The sequence below is a fragment of the Neofelis nebulosa genome, chromosome 9, assembly GCF_028018385.1.
Source record: "Neofelis nebulosa isolate mNeoNeb1 chromosome 9, mNeoNeb1.pri, whole genome shotgun sequence".
NCBI lineage: Eukaryota > Metazoa > Chordata > Mammalia > Carnivora > Felidae > Neofelis > Neofelis nebulosa.
In genome coordinates, this window is record NC_080790.1 from 2,410,435 (window position 1) to 2,427,622 (window position 17,188).

The following is a 17,188-nucleotide window of genomic DNA, read 5'->3' on the forward strand; positions in this document are numbered from 1 at the left end:
TTAAGATGGTCCTGATGGCCCCCGCTCCCGGCCCATCCCCCAACCTCTTCTGCATAGGAGGTTGGCTAGTGTGGTGGGAAGGTCGCTGTGAATGTCCCTGGCCTTCCATTCTTGCCACCTTTACAGAGGTAGATCACAGAGGCTGCCTCCTTCCCCTCACCAGATCTCTGTCATCTCCACCTGTCTAGGCTCTCGGACGCCCCCTCACCTGTTCCCACTCCCTGCCCCCCCACCCCCCTCACCTCTCGGACGCCCCCTCACCGGTTCCCACTCCCTGCCCCCCCACCCCCCCACCTCTCGGACGTCCCCTCACCGGTTCCCACTCCCTGCCCCCCCACCCCCTCACCTCTCGGACACCCCCTCACCGGTTCCCACTTCCTGCCCCCCCACCCCCTCACCTCTCGGACACCCCCTCACCGGTTCCCACTTCCTGCCCCCCCACCCCCTCACCTCTCGGACGCTCCCTCACCTGTTCCCACTCCCTGCCCCCCCACCCCCTCACCTCTCGGACGCCCCCTCACCGGTTCCCACTCCCTGCCCCCCCACCCCCCCACCTCTCGGACGTCCCCTCACCGGTTCCCACTTCCTGCCCCCCCACCCCCTCACCTCTCGGGCACCCCCTCACCGGTTCCCACTTCCTGCCCCCCCACCCCCCCACCTCTTGGATGCCCCTGCCCCTCACCTGTTCCCACTCCTTGCCCCTCTACCCCTCCCACCCCCCGCCTCTCGGATGCCCCCTCACCTGTTCCCACTCCCTGCCCCCCTACCCCCCCACCCCCCAGATGTCCCCTCACCTGTTCCCACTCCCTGCCTCCCCCACCCCCCCACCTCTTGGATGCCCCCTCACCTGTTCCCACTCCCTGCCTCCCCCACCTCTCGGATGCCCCCTCACCTGTTCCCACTCCCTGCCCCCCACCTCCCCACCTCTTGGACACCCCCTCACCTGTTCCCACTCCCTGCCCCCCCACCCCCCACCTGTAGGATGCCCCCTCACCTGTTCCCACTCCCTGCTCCTCTACCCCTCCCACCCCCCGCCTCTTGGATGCCCCCTCACCTGTTCCCACTCCCTGTCCCCACCTCCCCACCTCTCGGACACCCCCTCACCTGTTCCAACTCCCTGCCCCCCTACCCCCCCACCCCCCAGATGTCCCCTCACTTGTTCCCACTCCCTGCCCCCCACCCCCTCACCTCTCGGATGCCCCCTCACCTGTTCCCACTCCCTGCCCCCCACCTCCCCACCTCTCGGACACCCCCTCACCTGTTCCCACTCCCTGCCCCCCTACCCCTCCACCTCCCACCTCTTGGATGCCCCCTCACCTGTTCCCACTCCCTGCCCCCCTACCCCCCCACCCCCCACCTCTTGGATGCCCCCTCACCTGTTCCCACTCCCTGCCCCCCTAGCCCCCCATCCCCCACCTCTCGGATGCTCCCTCACCTGTTCCCACTCCCTGTCCCCCCCCACCTCTCGGATGCCCCACCTGTTCCCACTCCCTGCCCCTCTACACCCCCATCCCCCACCTCTCGGATGCCCCCTCACCTGTTCCCACTCCCTGCCCCCTAGCCCCCCATCCCCCACCTCTCGGACACCCCCTCACCTGTTCCCACTCCCTGCCCCCCTAGCCCCCCACCCCCCAGATGTCCCCTCACCTGTTCCCACTCCCTGCCTCCCCCACCTCTCGGATGCCCCCTCACCTGTTCCCACTCCCTGCCCCCCACCTCCCCACCTCTCGGACACCCCCTCACCTGTTCCCACTCCCTGCCCCCCTACCACCCCACCCCCCACCTCTCGGATGACCCCTCACCTGTTCCCACTCCCTGCCCCCCATCCCCCCACCTCTCCGATGCCCCCTCACATTTCCCTTCCCCCCCCCCCCCCCCCCCCCCCGCCGGCTTCCCTCCCGACAGCAGGTGGCAGGCAGGCGGTCACAATCGCCGGGTCGCGTCAGCACCGGCGGGGAGCCGCCCCGCGGTCCCCGCGCCCACGCCCTGGGTGCCCCGCGGCTGGAGCGCAGTGGGCGGTGGCTGGTGGCCCCTTCGACGGCGGGGCCATGGGCACGCGCAGGTCGCACGTGCTGGTGGACACGACGCCGGCCAAGACAATTCTGGTGTACCGCAACGGGGACGCGTTCTCCGTGGGCCGGAGGTTGGTGGTGCCGCGGCGCCGCGTGCCCACCTTCGAGGCGCTGCTGGAGCAGCTGACCGAGCAGGTGGACGTGCCGTTCGGCGTGCGGCGCCTCTTCACGCCCACACGCGGGCACCCGGTGCGCGAGCTGCAGGCGGGCGGCAAGTACGCGGCGGCCGGCTGCGAGCCCTTCAAGAAGCTCGAGGGAGTGCGGCGCCCCTTCCCTGCGCGGCCGGCTGCCCTCCCCGTGGTGGCCCCCTGACATCGGCGGTGCACCTGTCGCTATCCGCGCGCGGTGACCGGGCGAGTTCAGCGGTGCTCCCCGCGCATCTGTGCCCACAGCCCACCTGGGCGCTCAGCCCACCTGTGCCCTCAGCCCACCTGTGCCCACAGCCCACCTGTGCCCTCAACCCACCTGTGCCCACAGCCCCCCTGTGCCCTCAGCCCCCCTGTGCCCACAGCCCACCTGTGCCCGCAGCCCCCCTGTGCCCTCAGCCCCCCTGTGCCCGCAGCCCACCTGTGCCCTCAACCCACCTGTGCCCTCAACCCACCTGTGCCCACAGCCCACCTGTGCCCTCAGCCCCCCTGTGCCCACAGCCCACCTGTGCCCTCAGCCCACCTGTGCCCACAGCCCACCTGTGCCCACAGCCCACCTGTGCCCTCAACCCACTTGTGCCCACAGCCCCCCTGTGCCCACAGCCCACCTGTGCCCTCAGCCCACCTGTGCCCACAGCCCACCTGTGCCCACAGCCCACTTGTGCCCTCAACCCACTTGTGCCCACAGCCCCCCTGTGCCCTCAGCCCCCCTGTGCCCACAGCCCACCTGTGCCCTCAGCCCACCTGTGCCCTCAGCCCCCCTGTGCCCACAGCCCACCTGTGCCCTCAGCCCACCTGTGCCCACAGCCCACCTGTGCCCTCAACCCACTTGTGCCCACAGCCCCCCTGTGCCCTCAGCCCCCCTGTGCCCACAGCCCACCTGTGCCCTCAGCCCACCTGTGCCCTCAGCCCACCTGTGCCCACAGCCCACCTGTGCCCTCAACCCACCTGTGCCCACAGCCCACCTGTGCCCTCAGCCCACCTGTGCCCATAGCCCACCTGTGCCCTCAGCCCCCCTGTGCCCTCAGCCCACCTGTGCCCTCAGCCCACCTGTGCCCTCAGCCCACCTGTGCCCACAGCCCACCTGTGCCCTCAACCCACTTGTGCCCACAGCCCCCCTGTGCCCTCAGCCCACCTGTGCCCATAGCCCACCTGTGCCCTCAGCCCCCCTGTGCCCTCAGCCCACCTGTGCCCTCAGCCCACCTGTGCCCACAGCCCACCTGTGCCCTCAACCCACCTGTGCCCACAGCCCACCTGTGCCTTCAGCCCACCTGTGCTCACAGCCCGCTCTACCCCGCTGGCCATGGGAAGGGCTGGCGTTCACCTCCTGTCAGCACTTCTGTTAGAGTCAGAAGGGACGTGGGGACGAGAAGTGGGCCGGCTGTGGCCAAGAGGGCAGGCCTCTCTGGAAAGGCCACCTTGGCCCAAGGATCTGGAAGAATAAAGGGAGTTAGCCACGCCCAGGAAGTCGGGGGAAGCAGGTTGGGAGGCAGGAACCAGCCCTCAGTCAGCCCCTGCATGTCTTGCCCCAGCCTGGTGTTCTGCCTGCCCGGAGGCTCACTCACTCTCCTAGGAAGGCGCTTGCTAAGCCGTGTAATCCATGCGTCTCCTAGCGGTGTCTCTTGCTAGACTGTGACCCTGCGGAGGACACACGTTGTGCCCGTGATCTCCGGAATCCCGGCACACACTGTGTACAGACTGGGTGAAAGTCCGTGGGCAGCAAAGAAATCCCCTCCCCAGTGTCTGCTGAGATCGGGACGGGGGCTGGGAGGGGCGTAAATTGTCCTGGGGAGATGCGCCTGTGGGCACACGCAGGAAATTGGCCATATTCAGCTTGTTAGTTGCACTGGATGGTGTCTGCCCAAGACGTCCATTTGATTTGTTTTTGTTGAGCCCCTGACTCCCGTCACAATCTCTGAGATCTTATTGCATCCAGGGTGATACAGCACAGTTCTGTTTTCTTCTCGAGGGCACTCCAGTCCCCTCAGCAGTTTCTCTAAACTTTCTTCCTACCTGTCATCATACAAATGTCTTTGCAATGTGAGAGTCAAGCTCCTGTTCTCTTCTTGCCACGGCGTAGTGTCGGGGGGCTGCACAGGCTGTGAGAGCTTTTGCAATGTCTGTTTTGGGGGACATAAGAAACAAGTCGGCATAGAAGAAGAGAAAGCGGTCACCACTATGACAGATTCTGTTTTAGGCTCAGGACCTCCGAAAAGGCTTCCTTTACAAAATGCAAGTGGGGAAAGTTGTTTCTCATCCTCTGTGAGCTCCTGACCTCTTTCCTGTGTCTGCCTTTCAGAGATATATTGTCTTTATTTACACTGCTGCTGACCCCATTCCTTGTACTGTGAAAGGTACTGTAGATACAGGAATGTATACACTTCTGTGCACAGTTCATACAGGAGTGGATACAATTCTGCGTACAGTTTAAGCAAAACTCTGTGTAAACCACAGTGTGGATTAAGAAAGAGCATGGCCAGTATTTTAAAACCTGTCACCTCCAGCCTTTTTTCCACTGGTAATCACTATTTTGTAATAATCATCCTTTTACAAAAATTCATTCCCAAAGGACAGATTTTTCACCGTTTTATGGTTGTGTACTTTATATAAATGCAATTACATTGTACATACTTTTCTGTTGGTGCTTTTTCACACGATAATGCGCCGTGAGACTCATTCACGTCAGTAGTGTAGCTGTAGGGCAATCACTTTTACTGCCATGTTCTTTGCATCGACTAAAACATCCTTACTTGTCCGATCTATTGATGGATAATTTGGGTTGCTCTTAATTTTATGCTAAAATAAACAACACTGTTGTAAACATTCTTTTCCATGTCTTCCGGTGCGTACGGGTAAGATTCTCTCTAGGAGGGTGCACTAGCTATCTGTTGCTGCATAACCAATCACTCCAAGCGTATTGGCTTAAAACAACTTTATTATCGCGCAGTCCCTGTGATCGGGGATTCAAGAGCAGCTTATCTGAGTGGTTCTGGCTCAGAGGCGCTCGTGGGGTTGCAATCAGCATGCTGGCTACCGTCATCTGAAGGCCTGACTGGGGCGGGTGCTTCCTGGTGCCGAGGCAGGACGCTTCATCCTTGTGGGAGCCTCTCCGTAGGTGACTTACCGCCCGGTCTTCCCAGCAGGAGTGATCCAGGAGGGAGCCAGGCTGAAGCTCCAAAGTATGTTGTTACTGCTGGTTCTCTGTTATGCTGTCTTCTCTCTCTGTCTGCCTATTTGTCTGTCTGTGCTGGACGTGACTTTCAAAACTCATTTGCAGAAATAATTTGAAGTCTAGGGTGATTTTCTCTTTGGCCAAAGCTGATTGTTGTGGGCTTTGGCCAGATACCTGCTCGGGAAGGTTCGGGACTGCCTTCATACAGCTTCAGAATGTGAGATGCTTTGGGCCACCCATGTGGCTGGGAGACAGGATGGACCCCATTGGGGTCCCGGTTCACAAAGGGGGGTAGTTCAGAAGCAGCCACGGCCTCTGCTGTGTCCTGAGCATGTACTCCTGCCTGTTGGCCACACAGCCTGTCCAGGACGTGGTTCAACATCTCTGTCCACGGTCAACAGTAACCCCTGGGCTAAAGTGGCCCCAGGGATCAAGCTCACGTCCTTGGATTCCCTTTATTTCCTGGATCTTGGCCTGGCGATTCCTCAGATGTTATCCTGTTAGATGTCTTATGTTTCAAGAAGATGTTTTCATTTTATTAGTTTTTAGTGGACAGGTTGATCAGAGTTGCTTAGCCCATGGTTCCCGGGGGGCGGGGGGGGGGGGGGGAGACTTCTGGCCCTTGTTCTTCATGTATATTTTTATTGGACGTATGATCCTGTGGTCCTGTGGATAGCAGTGTCCTTCAGGCCACGGAAGGTGGTTTTCTATTGTCTTCTGACTTCGAGTTTGCTGATGAGAAGTCTGCTATCATTATTTGCGTATTTGAAAGTAATATTTTATCTTTTCTGGCTGCTTAAAATTCATTTTCTTTGACCTCAGTGTATTGTGTTTAAATGGTACATCCCAGTGCAGATTGATTGAATTCTCATGAGTCTGGTGTGGTAACTTTCATCAGCCATTTTGTCTTCAGAGGATGCCTCTGTCTTGTGCTCTCTGTGTTTTCTGTGTCAGGGTCCATGTGGGTTGGCCTTTCTGATTGACGGTAACCTCCAAGAGTCCTCCACTCGGTCCTGAATTTCTCCCTTTTACCTTTGTGCTGCACTTAGGTACCTCACACAGATCACACAGATCTTTTGGCTAATTTTTTCTGCTGGGTATAAAATGCTATCAACCTGCTCACTGGGTTTTCAACTTAAATTGTTTACTTTTTTTATTCCTAAAAATTCTATCTGGGGCACCTGGGTGGCTGGGTCAGTTAAGCGTCTGACTCTTGATTTCGTCTCGGGTCATGATCTCACGGGTCATGGGATCTAGCCCCACACTGGGCTCCGTGCTGATGGCTCAAGAGTCTGCTTGGGATTCTGTCTTCCTCTCTCTGCCCCTACCCTGCTTGCTATCTCTCTTTCAGAATAAATAAAAATAAACTTTAAAACTAAATAAATAGATAGATAGATAGATAAATAAATAAACTTCTGTCTGGTTCTTTTTCAATAATCTGTGTCATTCTTCAGTGTTCTTGGTCCTGCATGTACCGTCAGGCTTGGCTGTTCTTGAAATACTGTCTTTCTGCGTCCGTGATGCTGGTCTTGGAAACCTGTTTCTGTTTTCTGTTATTTCAGCTGGTTTCTCTCAGCTGAGATAGTAACCTCCTTGTTCGTTTACTTTCGGACTGCAAGTGACTCCTTTTATGTGGATTTTGTTTGAGGAACCTCCTGGAGGGCTGAGGTGAAGGTGAGATTCTCCGGAGAGGGCTCTCGTGCTCCTTCTCCACGTGCCGACAGTGCTCTCTGCCCAGAGACACCCCAAATTCAGCCAGTCATGAGAGTTTGGGGGGACCGCCCAGATAGTGTAATTTTATGAGGAAGCTGACCTGTGATCCGAATTCTTAATGGCATTGCAAAGATGCAAATTTAACCTCCTCTTGTTTTTGAAGGAAAATCTTAATCCACAGACACCCGAATTGCCGAGAGGTATTGGATTAATGCCACGACGTTTTAGATTTGAATTTATTGCGGTGATAATCCTGTTGTGTGGGAGAACTCGCTGACAAGAACACAGATAGCCCTTTGTAGACGTTTGATTTTGTGATGATGTTTTTCAGGGTTAGTTACATATGAGGTTATATATAACTCTAACTGGGCCGTAAATGGAATTATTGTGTCTTCCTGAAATTTATACGTTGAAACCTAATCCCCTGTGTGGTTATTCGGAGGTAGGGCCTTTGGGAGCTGAGTAGGTCATGGCAGTGAAACGGTCACGAAGGGGATTCATGTCCTTACGAAAGGGACCCCAGAGAGCGCCTTACCCTTTCCACCACGTGAGGACCCAGCAAGAAAGCAGCCATTTATGAAGTAGGAAGAGGGTCCCTACTGGAACCCACTCACACTGGTACCTGATCCCAGCCTCCCAGCCTCCAGAACCGTGAGGAATAAATGTTTGTTGTTTAAGCCACTGGGTCTGGGGTATCTCTGCTACCACAGCCCAAACAGGCTTAGACAATGCATGTGCTGAATTCCGATTTCCTACCAGAATCCTTATTCAGTGTTGCTTTCCAACAGGAGAAGAACATATTCCTACTAAAATTGACTTTAGGGTCCTTTTCAATGCACGTATAATGATAAGCACTTAACGTTCCCGCCCAAACACTTACTGGCGAAAATCACGTGTCTTTCCTGTAAGCTGACGAGGAAGGAAGCTGGGGCAGGGGCAGCACAGGTGAACATGCCCGGAACTTGTTCAGCGCGTGCTCCTCTCTGTTCTGTCTTGTGGGGCCAGGCGTTTTCTAAGAGACCTTGTTAGACCCCTGCTTCGGTAGGGAAACTTGCATGATGCGTCTGAAACTCTTCGGACACGTGGCCGAAATATGGAGACGTTGAGGCGTTTATCTTCCCCGATCACTTAGTGTTTGTTGTTGTTTTCCGGGAGGGAGGCAGCGTGGTCCGGTCCAGTGATGGGAGAGCAGAGGACGGACGGGGGCTGTCATGTGGCCAAAGCCTCGGTTGTCTGGCGTCATCTGTGTGGCTTCGGGGCTGCGTCATCTGTGTGGCTTCGGGGCTGCGCGTGGATGGGTGCCGTTTGCGTGTGACGATGGTCACGGAGTGATGTTTAGACTTCACCGTCTCCACCACCGTTTAGCTCAAGGAATCATGAAATCAGCACCCAGACGCGGGTGAATGCAGCTCTGGGAAATATTTTGGCTTGATTTCTGCTGGTATTGGTAGGCTGGCGCTGGTTGGAGTTTATATCCTGTAATTACTGAGCCAGTGAGCAATTAAAATTAATTTTCTCCAGCAAATAATCTTCTAACTGTGCCACGGGCAAGTGAACTTTGCGGTGAGACCTGATGACGTATCAGCCATCCTGGGGCTCTTCTAGAAACAATGGCTGCAGAACACTACTCTGAAGAGACAAACCCCATCAGATCTAGGTGGATATAAAATCTAATCATTACTCAAGCATCTCTCACATTTTCTGGAGTGAATGAATCTGAGATGAAGAACACGATTTTTTCTTCCATAGAACAAAATATTATAGGCTAAACATTACTTTAAAGACATCCTGTAAAGCTTAGAACTCATGATTCTTTTTGAGGAGAAAGCCGTCTTCACACACACACAAACTGTAAACCGGGGCATTGTGCGTGTGCATGGGTGTGTGCACAAGTTTGGGGGAGACCCCGAAGGATTTGGATTGCCCCAGGAATGGTCTCTCTTTGCCTTATGAGTTTGCAGTTGAGGTACGAGGCAAAGGCCCTTTCGATAACGCTATCGTAGTTTGCCTGCACCCCAACTTTCCTCGTGTCTCCTTGCCACCCATTTGGACGCTGGGGATAGCAGGTGGCAGGAACAGGACAGAGGAGCAGGAACGTGGTCTCAGGGACAGAAGAAGGTTGAACTGGGTTGAAGTGCATCCTGGCCTTTCCTTATCTCAGTAGCATTGCGCACATGGAATAAGCTTGCTGGGGATGGTGTCCTCACTACAGAAATGGGCTTAGCTCACATCCGGCGTGGCGTCACATCCCGAGTGGTGCTGCGAGAATGTTATGGACGCAGCACTTGCAGAGGCCTGGCCTGACTCTCGTGGCCGACTTTCTCCTTCCCTTTATTCTCTGGAAGCAGCAAGGAGGGTGCTGCACACGAACGTCCAGTCTCTACGCCAGGTGCCTGCCCCCCCGCTGCCCACCCCGGGGAAACCCACGCCCCACCAACGCCTTCTCCAGGCGCCCGGCCTGGAGACTCCAGTCCACTGTGTCTCTTAGCCCCTCTTTCTGTTCTATTTGTGCGTCCTTTGGGATGCAGCATGGAAACAAACAGCATTTTACGTTCTTTGCTGGATCTTTTGACGCCTTAGTGTTTCCGCATTTATTTTTGCTTTTTGTTTCCATTTACTGATGCAATAAGTTGTCTCGTTTGGGGATTGATGTTCACAATCAAACACGGAATGTGGGGACTTAAAACCGGAAGAGCTCACGGAAGGGCTGGCGGAGGTGGTGAGCTGGTGGCGGGGTGGGGGGTGGGGGGCCCGAGCGCTGCCTTGTTTAGTTTGGATCACAGTTTTCAAAGATGTGAATTGGCTGGACATTTTGTAATGAGGGAGTTCATGGAATAGTATAGAATTTTAGTTTAATTGGAAAAAAATGGAGGATTTGACTGTTTGGAAGGACTAAGTTTTTAGTTGTCCGCATTGTCGTGTGGAAACTGTGCCCTGGGGCTGTGGGAGGTGTTCACCCTGGACGGGAGGGGTCCTTGCGCCCTGCAGCGCCCCCCTCCCCCCAGATGCTGCCCTGGGCAAGCGTCCTCACTGCCCGTCTGGCCTCTGTGGGCCCCTGGCTTGTGACTCTGGGCTCTACTGAATATTTCTTACTTCCTTTTTCCTTCCAGCTGCCAATGTAGGCAACACTTCTCTGAATCTTGTAAAACTGTCAAAAACAGCAGCAAACTCAAATGTAATTTTTTTTTAATCAGGAAGAAACCTTGAAAGATACAAAATTAAGTTATTTATTATCATGAAAAAACATCTGTTCTATTTTTGAGGCATATGGAGGCCTCTCCAAAAGCCCCCAAGTGCCAGGAATTGTATTAGCCGGACTCCCACCTGTGCTCTTCTGGTGGCTTTTTCCGGTGTTCACTGTTGGGCAGAATGGGGACAAGGATGTAATTCTGTGTGACAGGAGGGGACAGTGCAGGTGGTGATGAGCTGCAAGGGGGTGGTGGGGACTCCGCTCTGACTCTGGCCAATCTGTGGGACTTTGATGAGCTCATTTCTGGGCCCTTCCATGACCTGGTAGAAAAGAAAGTGGAATAAATGATGGCTCGGGTCCCTTTTTGATTAATAACGTTATAGGAGAATGCCATTTAGGTGACAGTGTCTCATGGGCCATGCCGATGGCAGCCAGTGGGACACTGTCCATAATGTCCCACCATGACACTGCTGTTCTATGTCGACGGAAGACTGTGGCACTCTTGACTTTAGTTTCAAGTTGCTGTGGATTTGCAGGTCCGAGTGCTGAGAAGGAGTCCTCTCTGAAGAGGCTCACATTTCCCCCCTAAATTATTTACTTTCTAATTAGGTTTTTCTTTCTTCTTTTGCAGTTATATTCATATAGTTCCCAGGAAACCTGGAAAGATGAGCAAGTTGAAGGAAGTAAGTGTTTGGTGCTAATGACTAACGGGATAAATTGGATGATCCGGGAAAACTCCGAATGTCACTGTTGAATAATGTCACTTTTAGAAGACTAGCATTTTGTAGGGAATGCCTCTAAAGGCCCGTTGCTCTGGAAACCCGAATCCACTGTGCGGGGTTGTCATACCTGTCGAAGCCCCTAAGTAACTAACGTGACGGAAGTCAGTAAAAATACCCTAAGACCACGGTTAGAAAGATAGTCGTCTGTGACACACTGTGCAATTATTTACTGAAACTTTTCACTTTTCTTTTGTTACGGGGGATTTGGAAAGATGGGTGTCAGGAAAAGCTATTTTAATTTACATAACGTTGAAGCTAATTATAATGCTCAATTTAAAGATTTGCCCCAAGTTCTCAACATTTTTGTACTTGATACACATTTGAAAGCTCTGTAGTGTGGAACCTTCTCTCGCTCTGTTCACATCACCTGGTTCTTAGCCAAAAAAAAAAACAAAAACAAAAACTCCATTTAATATGTATAAAAGAGATCCAGCTTTTGGGGCACCTGGCTGGCTCAGTCCGTTAAGCGTCGGACCCGAGCTCAGGTCATGATCTCATGGTTCACGGGTTCGAGCCCCGTGTCGAGCTCTGTGCTGGGCTGACAGCTCAGAGTCTGGAGCCGGCTTCGGAGTCTGTGTCTCCCTCTCTCTCTGCCCCTCCCCTGCTCGTGCGCTGTCTCTCTCATCTCTCAAAAATGAATAAATGTTAAAAAAATAAAAAAAATAAGAGATCCACCTTTTAAAATGAGCAACAAAAATTGCTAAGTTTTAAGCAAGATATCCTGCTGATATTTAGACTATAATATGATTTAGAATGTTATATAATATAATATGTAAATATAATAATATATTTACTATATATTATTACTATATAATATCCATAATATTATATTTCTTATATATCATATATGGTATAAATATGAATCATATGTTTAATAATATAATATGTAAAATTTTCTTAAAAAATGGACTTGTCATTTTGTTGGGTATTTCAAAGAGGAGATTTTTGAGATTATTCTCTAAGTGGTGCTTTTGGTATTCTTTTTTTTTTAATGCTTATTTTTGAGAGAGAGAGAGAGAGAGAGCAGGGGAGGGGCAGAGAGAGAGGGAGAGAGAGAATCCCAAGCAGGCTCCGTGTTGCCAGCGCAGAACCTGATGCGGGGCTCGATCCCACGCACCGTGAGATCATGACCTGAGATGAGATCGAGAGTTGGGCACTTCGTCCTGAGCCACCCTGGTACCTCTGGTTTTGGTATTCTTGTTTTCTCCTCCTTGAACCGGTGTGAGGACCGAATGGTGAAATATGCATAATGTTCCAGAAAGAGATCAGTGCTGGCCCTCTTCCTCCACAGTTTAGAGAAGCAGGGTTTCAGTGTGCCCTTGAATCTGCAGCCGAGTTCTGGTAAAGGACAGCCCTGGAGCTCCAGCACCAGCCTGCAGAGCATTTAGCTGTCTCCTCAGAGTCTGCATTTCAGGGCCGTGCGATGAGTCAGGTCGTACGACCCCACCTTCTACTGTAACTTGTCAAGGGCAGGCGGGCAAGTCTCCAATAAGAAACAACTCCAGGGGCGCCTGGCTGGCTCAGTCGGTTGAGTGTCAGACTTCGGCTCAGGTCATGATCTTGCAGTTCGTGGGTTCGAGCCCCGCATCGGGCTCTGTGCTGACAGCTCAGAGCCTGGAGCCTGCTTCCGATTCTGTGTCTCCCTCTCTCTTTGCCCCTTCCCCGCTCATGCTCTGTCTCTCAAAAATGAATAAAGTTAAAAAAAAAAAAGAAACAATTCCAGCAGTGACTGAATGTCAGGGCCACCTTAATAAACAGAGTGGGCATGGTGTATGATTATTCTTAACACCCAGGCACTTGCTTTCCCACCTCCAGGTGGGGCAGGCACGGGGAGTAAGCAATGATTCTGAAAAGTTCCCCTCAAGTTCAGTCTATGCGTACCCTGAGTGCATTTCGGCGCTGTGATTAGAACGAGCAGTTAGCCCTGGAGGACAGGAAGGCAGCTTCCAGGTTATGTTGTCAGCCCCCCTTGCTTTCCAGCTGAGGAGGCTTTGATCAGAAATGTTGGGCGAGGTGCCTGATAGCAAGTGCTCTGGAGTGGGGACCTCTGTGTCCTCACACCAATGGGACTGTAGTCGCCCCAAAGAGTTCTGTAATTTTTCTTTAGGAGTATACACTTTTTCATTAAAAAAAAATCTGATTATGAAAGGAGTCCTTATTGAGAAAAAGTGCCAAGAAGCTGTGCAGATAACTCCATGAAGAGAACGGGGGTCATCCACAATACCCCTCAAAGGTCAGTGCTCTGACTTTGTCATGTCTGTTTCCAGGTGCTTTTTTATGCACACGTAGCAAGTAGGTATACACAGAAGCACACACATACACAGTACATGCGTACATATGTGTATATATGTCTGCAGAATTGGGATCCATCAATGCTCACTATTTTCTAATCTGCTTTTTATTTACTATATTTTGTGACCATTATCTCATTCAGTAAATGGTCTTCTGCAACATGTTTTAATAATTTCATCGTGTGAATCTATCATAATTATTTAAGCTACTGCTATCGGCAGATCTTTGAGTCATTCTGCTTTGTCATTGTTTTATTTTATTTTATTTTATTATATATTTTTTTAATATATTTTTAATGTTTATTTATTTTTGAGACACAGAGAGAGAGAGAGAGAGAGACAGATTGTGAGCAGGGGAGGGGCAGAGAGAGAGGGAGACACAGAATCCAAAGCAGGCTCCAGGCTCCGAGCTGTCAGCACAGAGCCTGATGTGAGGCTCAAACTCATGGTCAGATCATGACCTGATCCAAAGTCGGACACTTAACCGACTGAGCCAACCAGGCACCCCGATGGATTTTCAAATATTAACTCAACCTTGCATTCCTGGGACAAATCTCACTCATGAAATTTTGTCCTTTTTCTTTATTGTTGGATTTTATTTGCTAAAATTTTGTTTGGAATTTCTGCAACTATGTTCGTGGAGGGATGTTGGTCTGTAGTTTTTTAAATCCTTGCAGTGTTTTTCTCTGGTTTTGGTATTGTTTCTTCCTTAAGTGTTTGGTAGAATTTACCAGTGGAGCCAGCTGGGCCAGGAGTTGTCTTTGTGGGAAGGTTTTTAACTACAAATCCAACTGCCTGAGGTGATAGAGGGCTCCTCAGATTGTCTATTTCTTGAGTAAACTTTGCTAGCCTGTGTCTTTGAATTGTCCATTTAATTTGTTCACTGGCATGAAGTTGTTCTCTTATCCAACTAATATCTGTGGCCTCTGGTGATGTGACCTCCCTCATTCCTGCCATTCCTGGTCATTTGTGTCTCCTCTGTATTTTCTTGCCAAGTCTGTTCGGTTTTATCAATTTGATCAATCTTCTCAAAGAACCAACTTCTGGTTTCATTGTGTTTCTCCATTTCTTTGTTCTGTTTTCTATTTCATGGATTCTGCTTTTTAAAAAAATTTTTTTTTAATGTTTATTTATTTTTGAGACAGAGACAAAGCATGAACGGGGGAGGGTCAGAGAGAGGGAGACACAGAATCTGAAACAGGCTCCAGGCTCTGAGCTGTCAGCACAGAGCCCGACGCGGGGCTCGAACTCACAGACCGCGAGATCATGACCTGGGCCGAAGTCGGCCGCTTAACCGACTGAGCCACCCAGGCGCCCCTAGATTCTGTTTTTTAAAAAAAGTGTATTTATTTTTTTAAAGAGAGAGTGAGGGAAAGAGAGTGGGAGAGGGCCAGAGAGAGAATCCCAAGCAGGCTCCACGCTGTCAGCACAGAGCCTGACTCAGGGCTCGATCTCATGAACCAGTGAGATCACGACCTGACCCAAAATCAAGAGTCAGACGCTTAACCAACTGAGCCACCCGGGCGCCCCTCCTTGATTCTGCTTGGAACTGTATCGTCTTCTGATGTGTAGGGAGACAGGCTTCTATTTGGGGTGATTGTCTCTGCACCCTTGCTTTCTTCCCTTTCTCTTTGGGACATCCTTCTCCTGTGTGCTCCCGAGCGCCTTTCCCTCCCAGGGCACCGTCCTTCGTGGGTGGTTTCTGCTGTGTTGTGGCAGGAGGGAGCTGACTTCTTTTCTCCGCCATGTGACACATTTGCATTTTTGTCAGAGACACTCTGGGGACAACATGTTGGCCCAACGATGGAGACTCCAGTCCTGGCGTCAGGCCGATGGGGCGCGGCTGGCTCGGGCACACGCCACAGCCCCGGTGCCATGCTGGCGTGTTTGCCTGCTTCCTTCACCCCCTCTCTGCCGACCTTGCTCGGTGGACCCGCTTTCCCTAGGCTCATCGTGGAGGCTGACGGGGGTAACTCCTCCCCTTCCGTCTGATAGCATTTATCAGCAGCTATTTCTTTCCCTATTTCTTTTAACTGCACAGTTTCAACAATACAGGCAGAGTTAGTCTCTTCTGACCACACGGATACTGACAAAGTGCACACGTGCTCGGGAACACTCACCCTCACTCTGCTTCCGTTCTTTTTTTAAATTTATTTTACTAAAAAAATCTTTTTAAGTTTATTCTTTCTTTATTAACGTTTATTTATTTTTGAGACAGAGAGAGACAGAGTACTAGCAGGGGAGGGGCAGAGAGAGGGGGAGACACAGAATCGGAAGCAGGCTCCAGGCTCCGAGCCGTCAGCACAGAGCCTGACACGGAGCTCGAACCCACAAACTGTGAGATCATGACCTGAGCCGAAGTCAGGCGCTTAACCGACTGAGCCACCCAGGCTCCCCAAGTTTATTTATTTTGAGAGAGAGACAGAGACAGCATGAGCAGGGGAGGGGCAGAGAAAGAGAGAGGATCCAAAGCAGGCTCTGCACTGTCGGATGGAGCCCCATGTGGGGCTTGAACTCACGAACAGTGAGAGCAAGGCCTGAGCTGAAACCAAGAGTCAGACACTCAGCCGACTGAGCCCCCCAGGTGTCCCTACTTCCATTCTTATTTTCCCAGCTTCTGTTTGCACTTTCCCTAATTCTCCACCCTCATAGTTTCACCCTTCTTTCTTCCCTTTCAGTTCTTGTATTCATCTGCCATCGTTTGAGGCTTTGCAGGTAATGTAGGTGGTCAACACCAGGCCAGTAGGAGTGGTTGTTATCATTGGTTACTATTTTATTTTTACGAAAGGAATGATTGAAGGATGTCCTCTGAATGTCAGGCTCACTCCAAGGACACTCGTTGGTTGATTACTCGCTTTGCGTGTTGTTCCCCCCTCCGTTTGAGAAAGAGGCCTGAGGTTTGCTGAGATGGTGATCAGGGGGGTGAGGGAGAGATACTGGTGTACGAGGGGCTGTTGGCAATACCAACTAGTTTGGGGAAGATAAAGCATCTTTCAATAGAACAAAAGAAATCACTAATCCAATAGGATCTGAAATACAAAACCTTGAATGGCATTCGGGAGGAGTAATTACGTGGGAAACACCACTGCTCTTGGTACAAGTAATATGAAACGAGGTGACGCATTCCCCGCTGCTCAGCAAAATGCCAGAAGGGAGTTAAGACCTCTGTTGATCCTAGTCGCTCTTATGTCTGTCGTTGCTAGGCTCCAAAGTCCCCGCTGTTGTCAGAGGTCAAGAGCTCTTGGCTTCTTCTCTGACCACTGCCTTGCTGACTCCACACAATGTCTGGTCCTCAAGCCCCGCGGGCGTCCCGGGGAAGGCACCGGGGTGATCCGCAGCCCTTCCACTCATGGCTCCCCATGGCTCAGTTCAGCCTCTGTTGCTTTCGTAGAGGACACGCAGGATGCCAGACGGGGGACCAGCCCCGCCCACGGCGTCTCAGTCGGGAAACCCTCAGTGAGGCCTGGGCAGGCGCCCCTGCGTCCTTCCCAGCTTCCCAGAGGGGGTGACATCTTAACATTTAGACCCTGAGAGAGCTTCATGGATGCATGATATCAGCTGAGTCAATTACAAAACCCCAGTCATGGTTCTTCTTCTTCTTCTTCTTTAATGTAAAAATATGTCAACATTTTCCAAAAAACGGGAAATAAAAATTCATCATCATCACGACCAGGAAGGCTCAAAACCCATCTCCCCAACCATGTGTTGGACACACGTGCCTGACGTCCCCCTCGAGAGTACAATGCAGTGTAACGCAGGGGGAGGGCTGCAAAGGTGCTGAGGGTTTGCCCAGATTTGCCCCATTTCTACAGGTAACGGTGC

The 17,188-nt window shown here is 52.1% G+C and overlaps 1 protein-coding gene across 1 annotated transcript in view; it reads left to right on the forward strand.

Annotated features, from left to right (window-relative positions):
- The first annotated feature begins 1,914 nt into the window (after positions 1-1,914).
- DCDC2C (doublecortin domain containing 2C) overlaps positions 1,915-17,188 on the forward strand; it is a 113,753-nt gene continuing 98,479 nt past the window's right edge. Inside the window, 2 exon segments of the mRNA XM_058686332.1 lie at positions 1,915-2,326; positions 10,925-10,976. Of these exon segments, the coding sequence (XP_058542315.1) occupies positions 2,049-2,326; positions 10,925-10,976 (330 nt within the window). The 5' untranslated portion in view covers positions 1,915-2,048.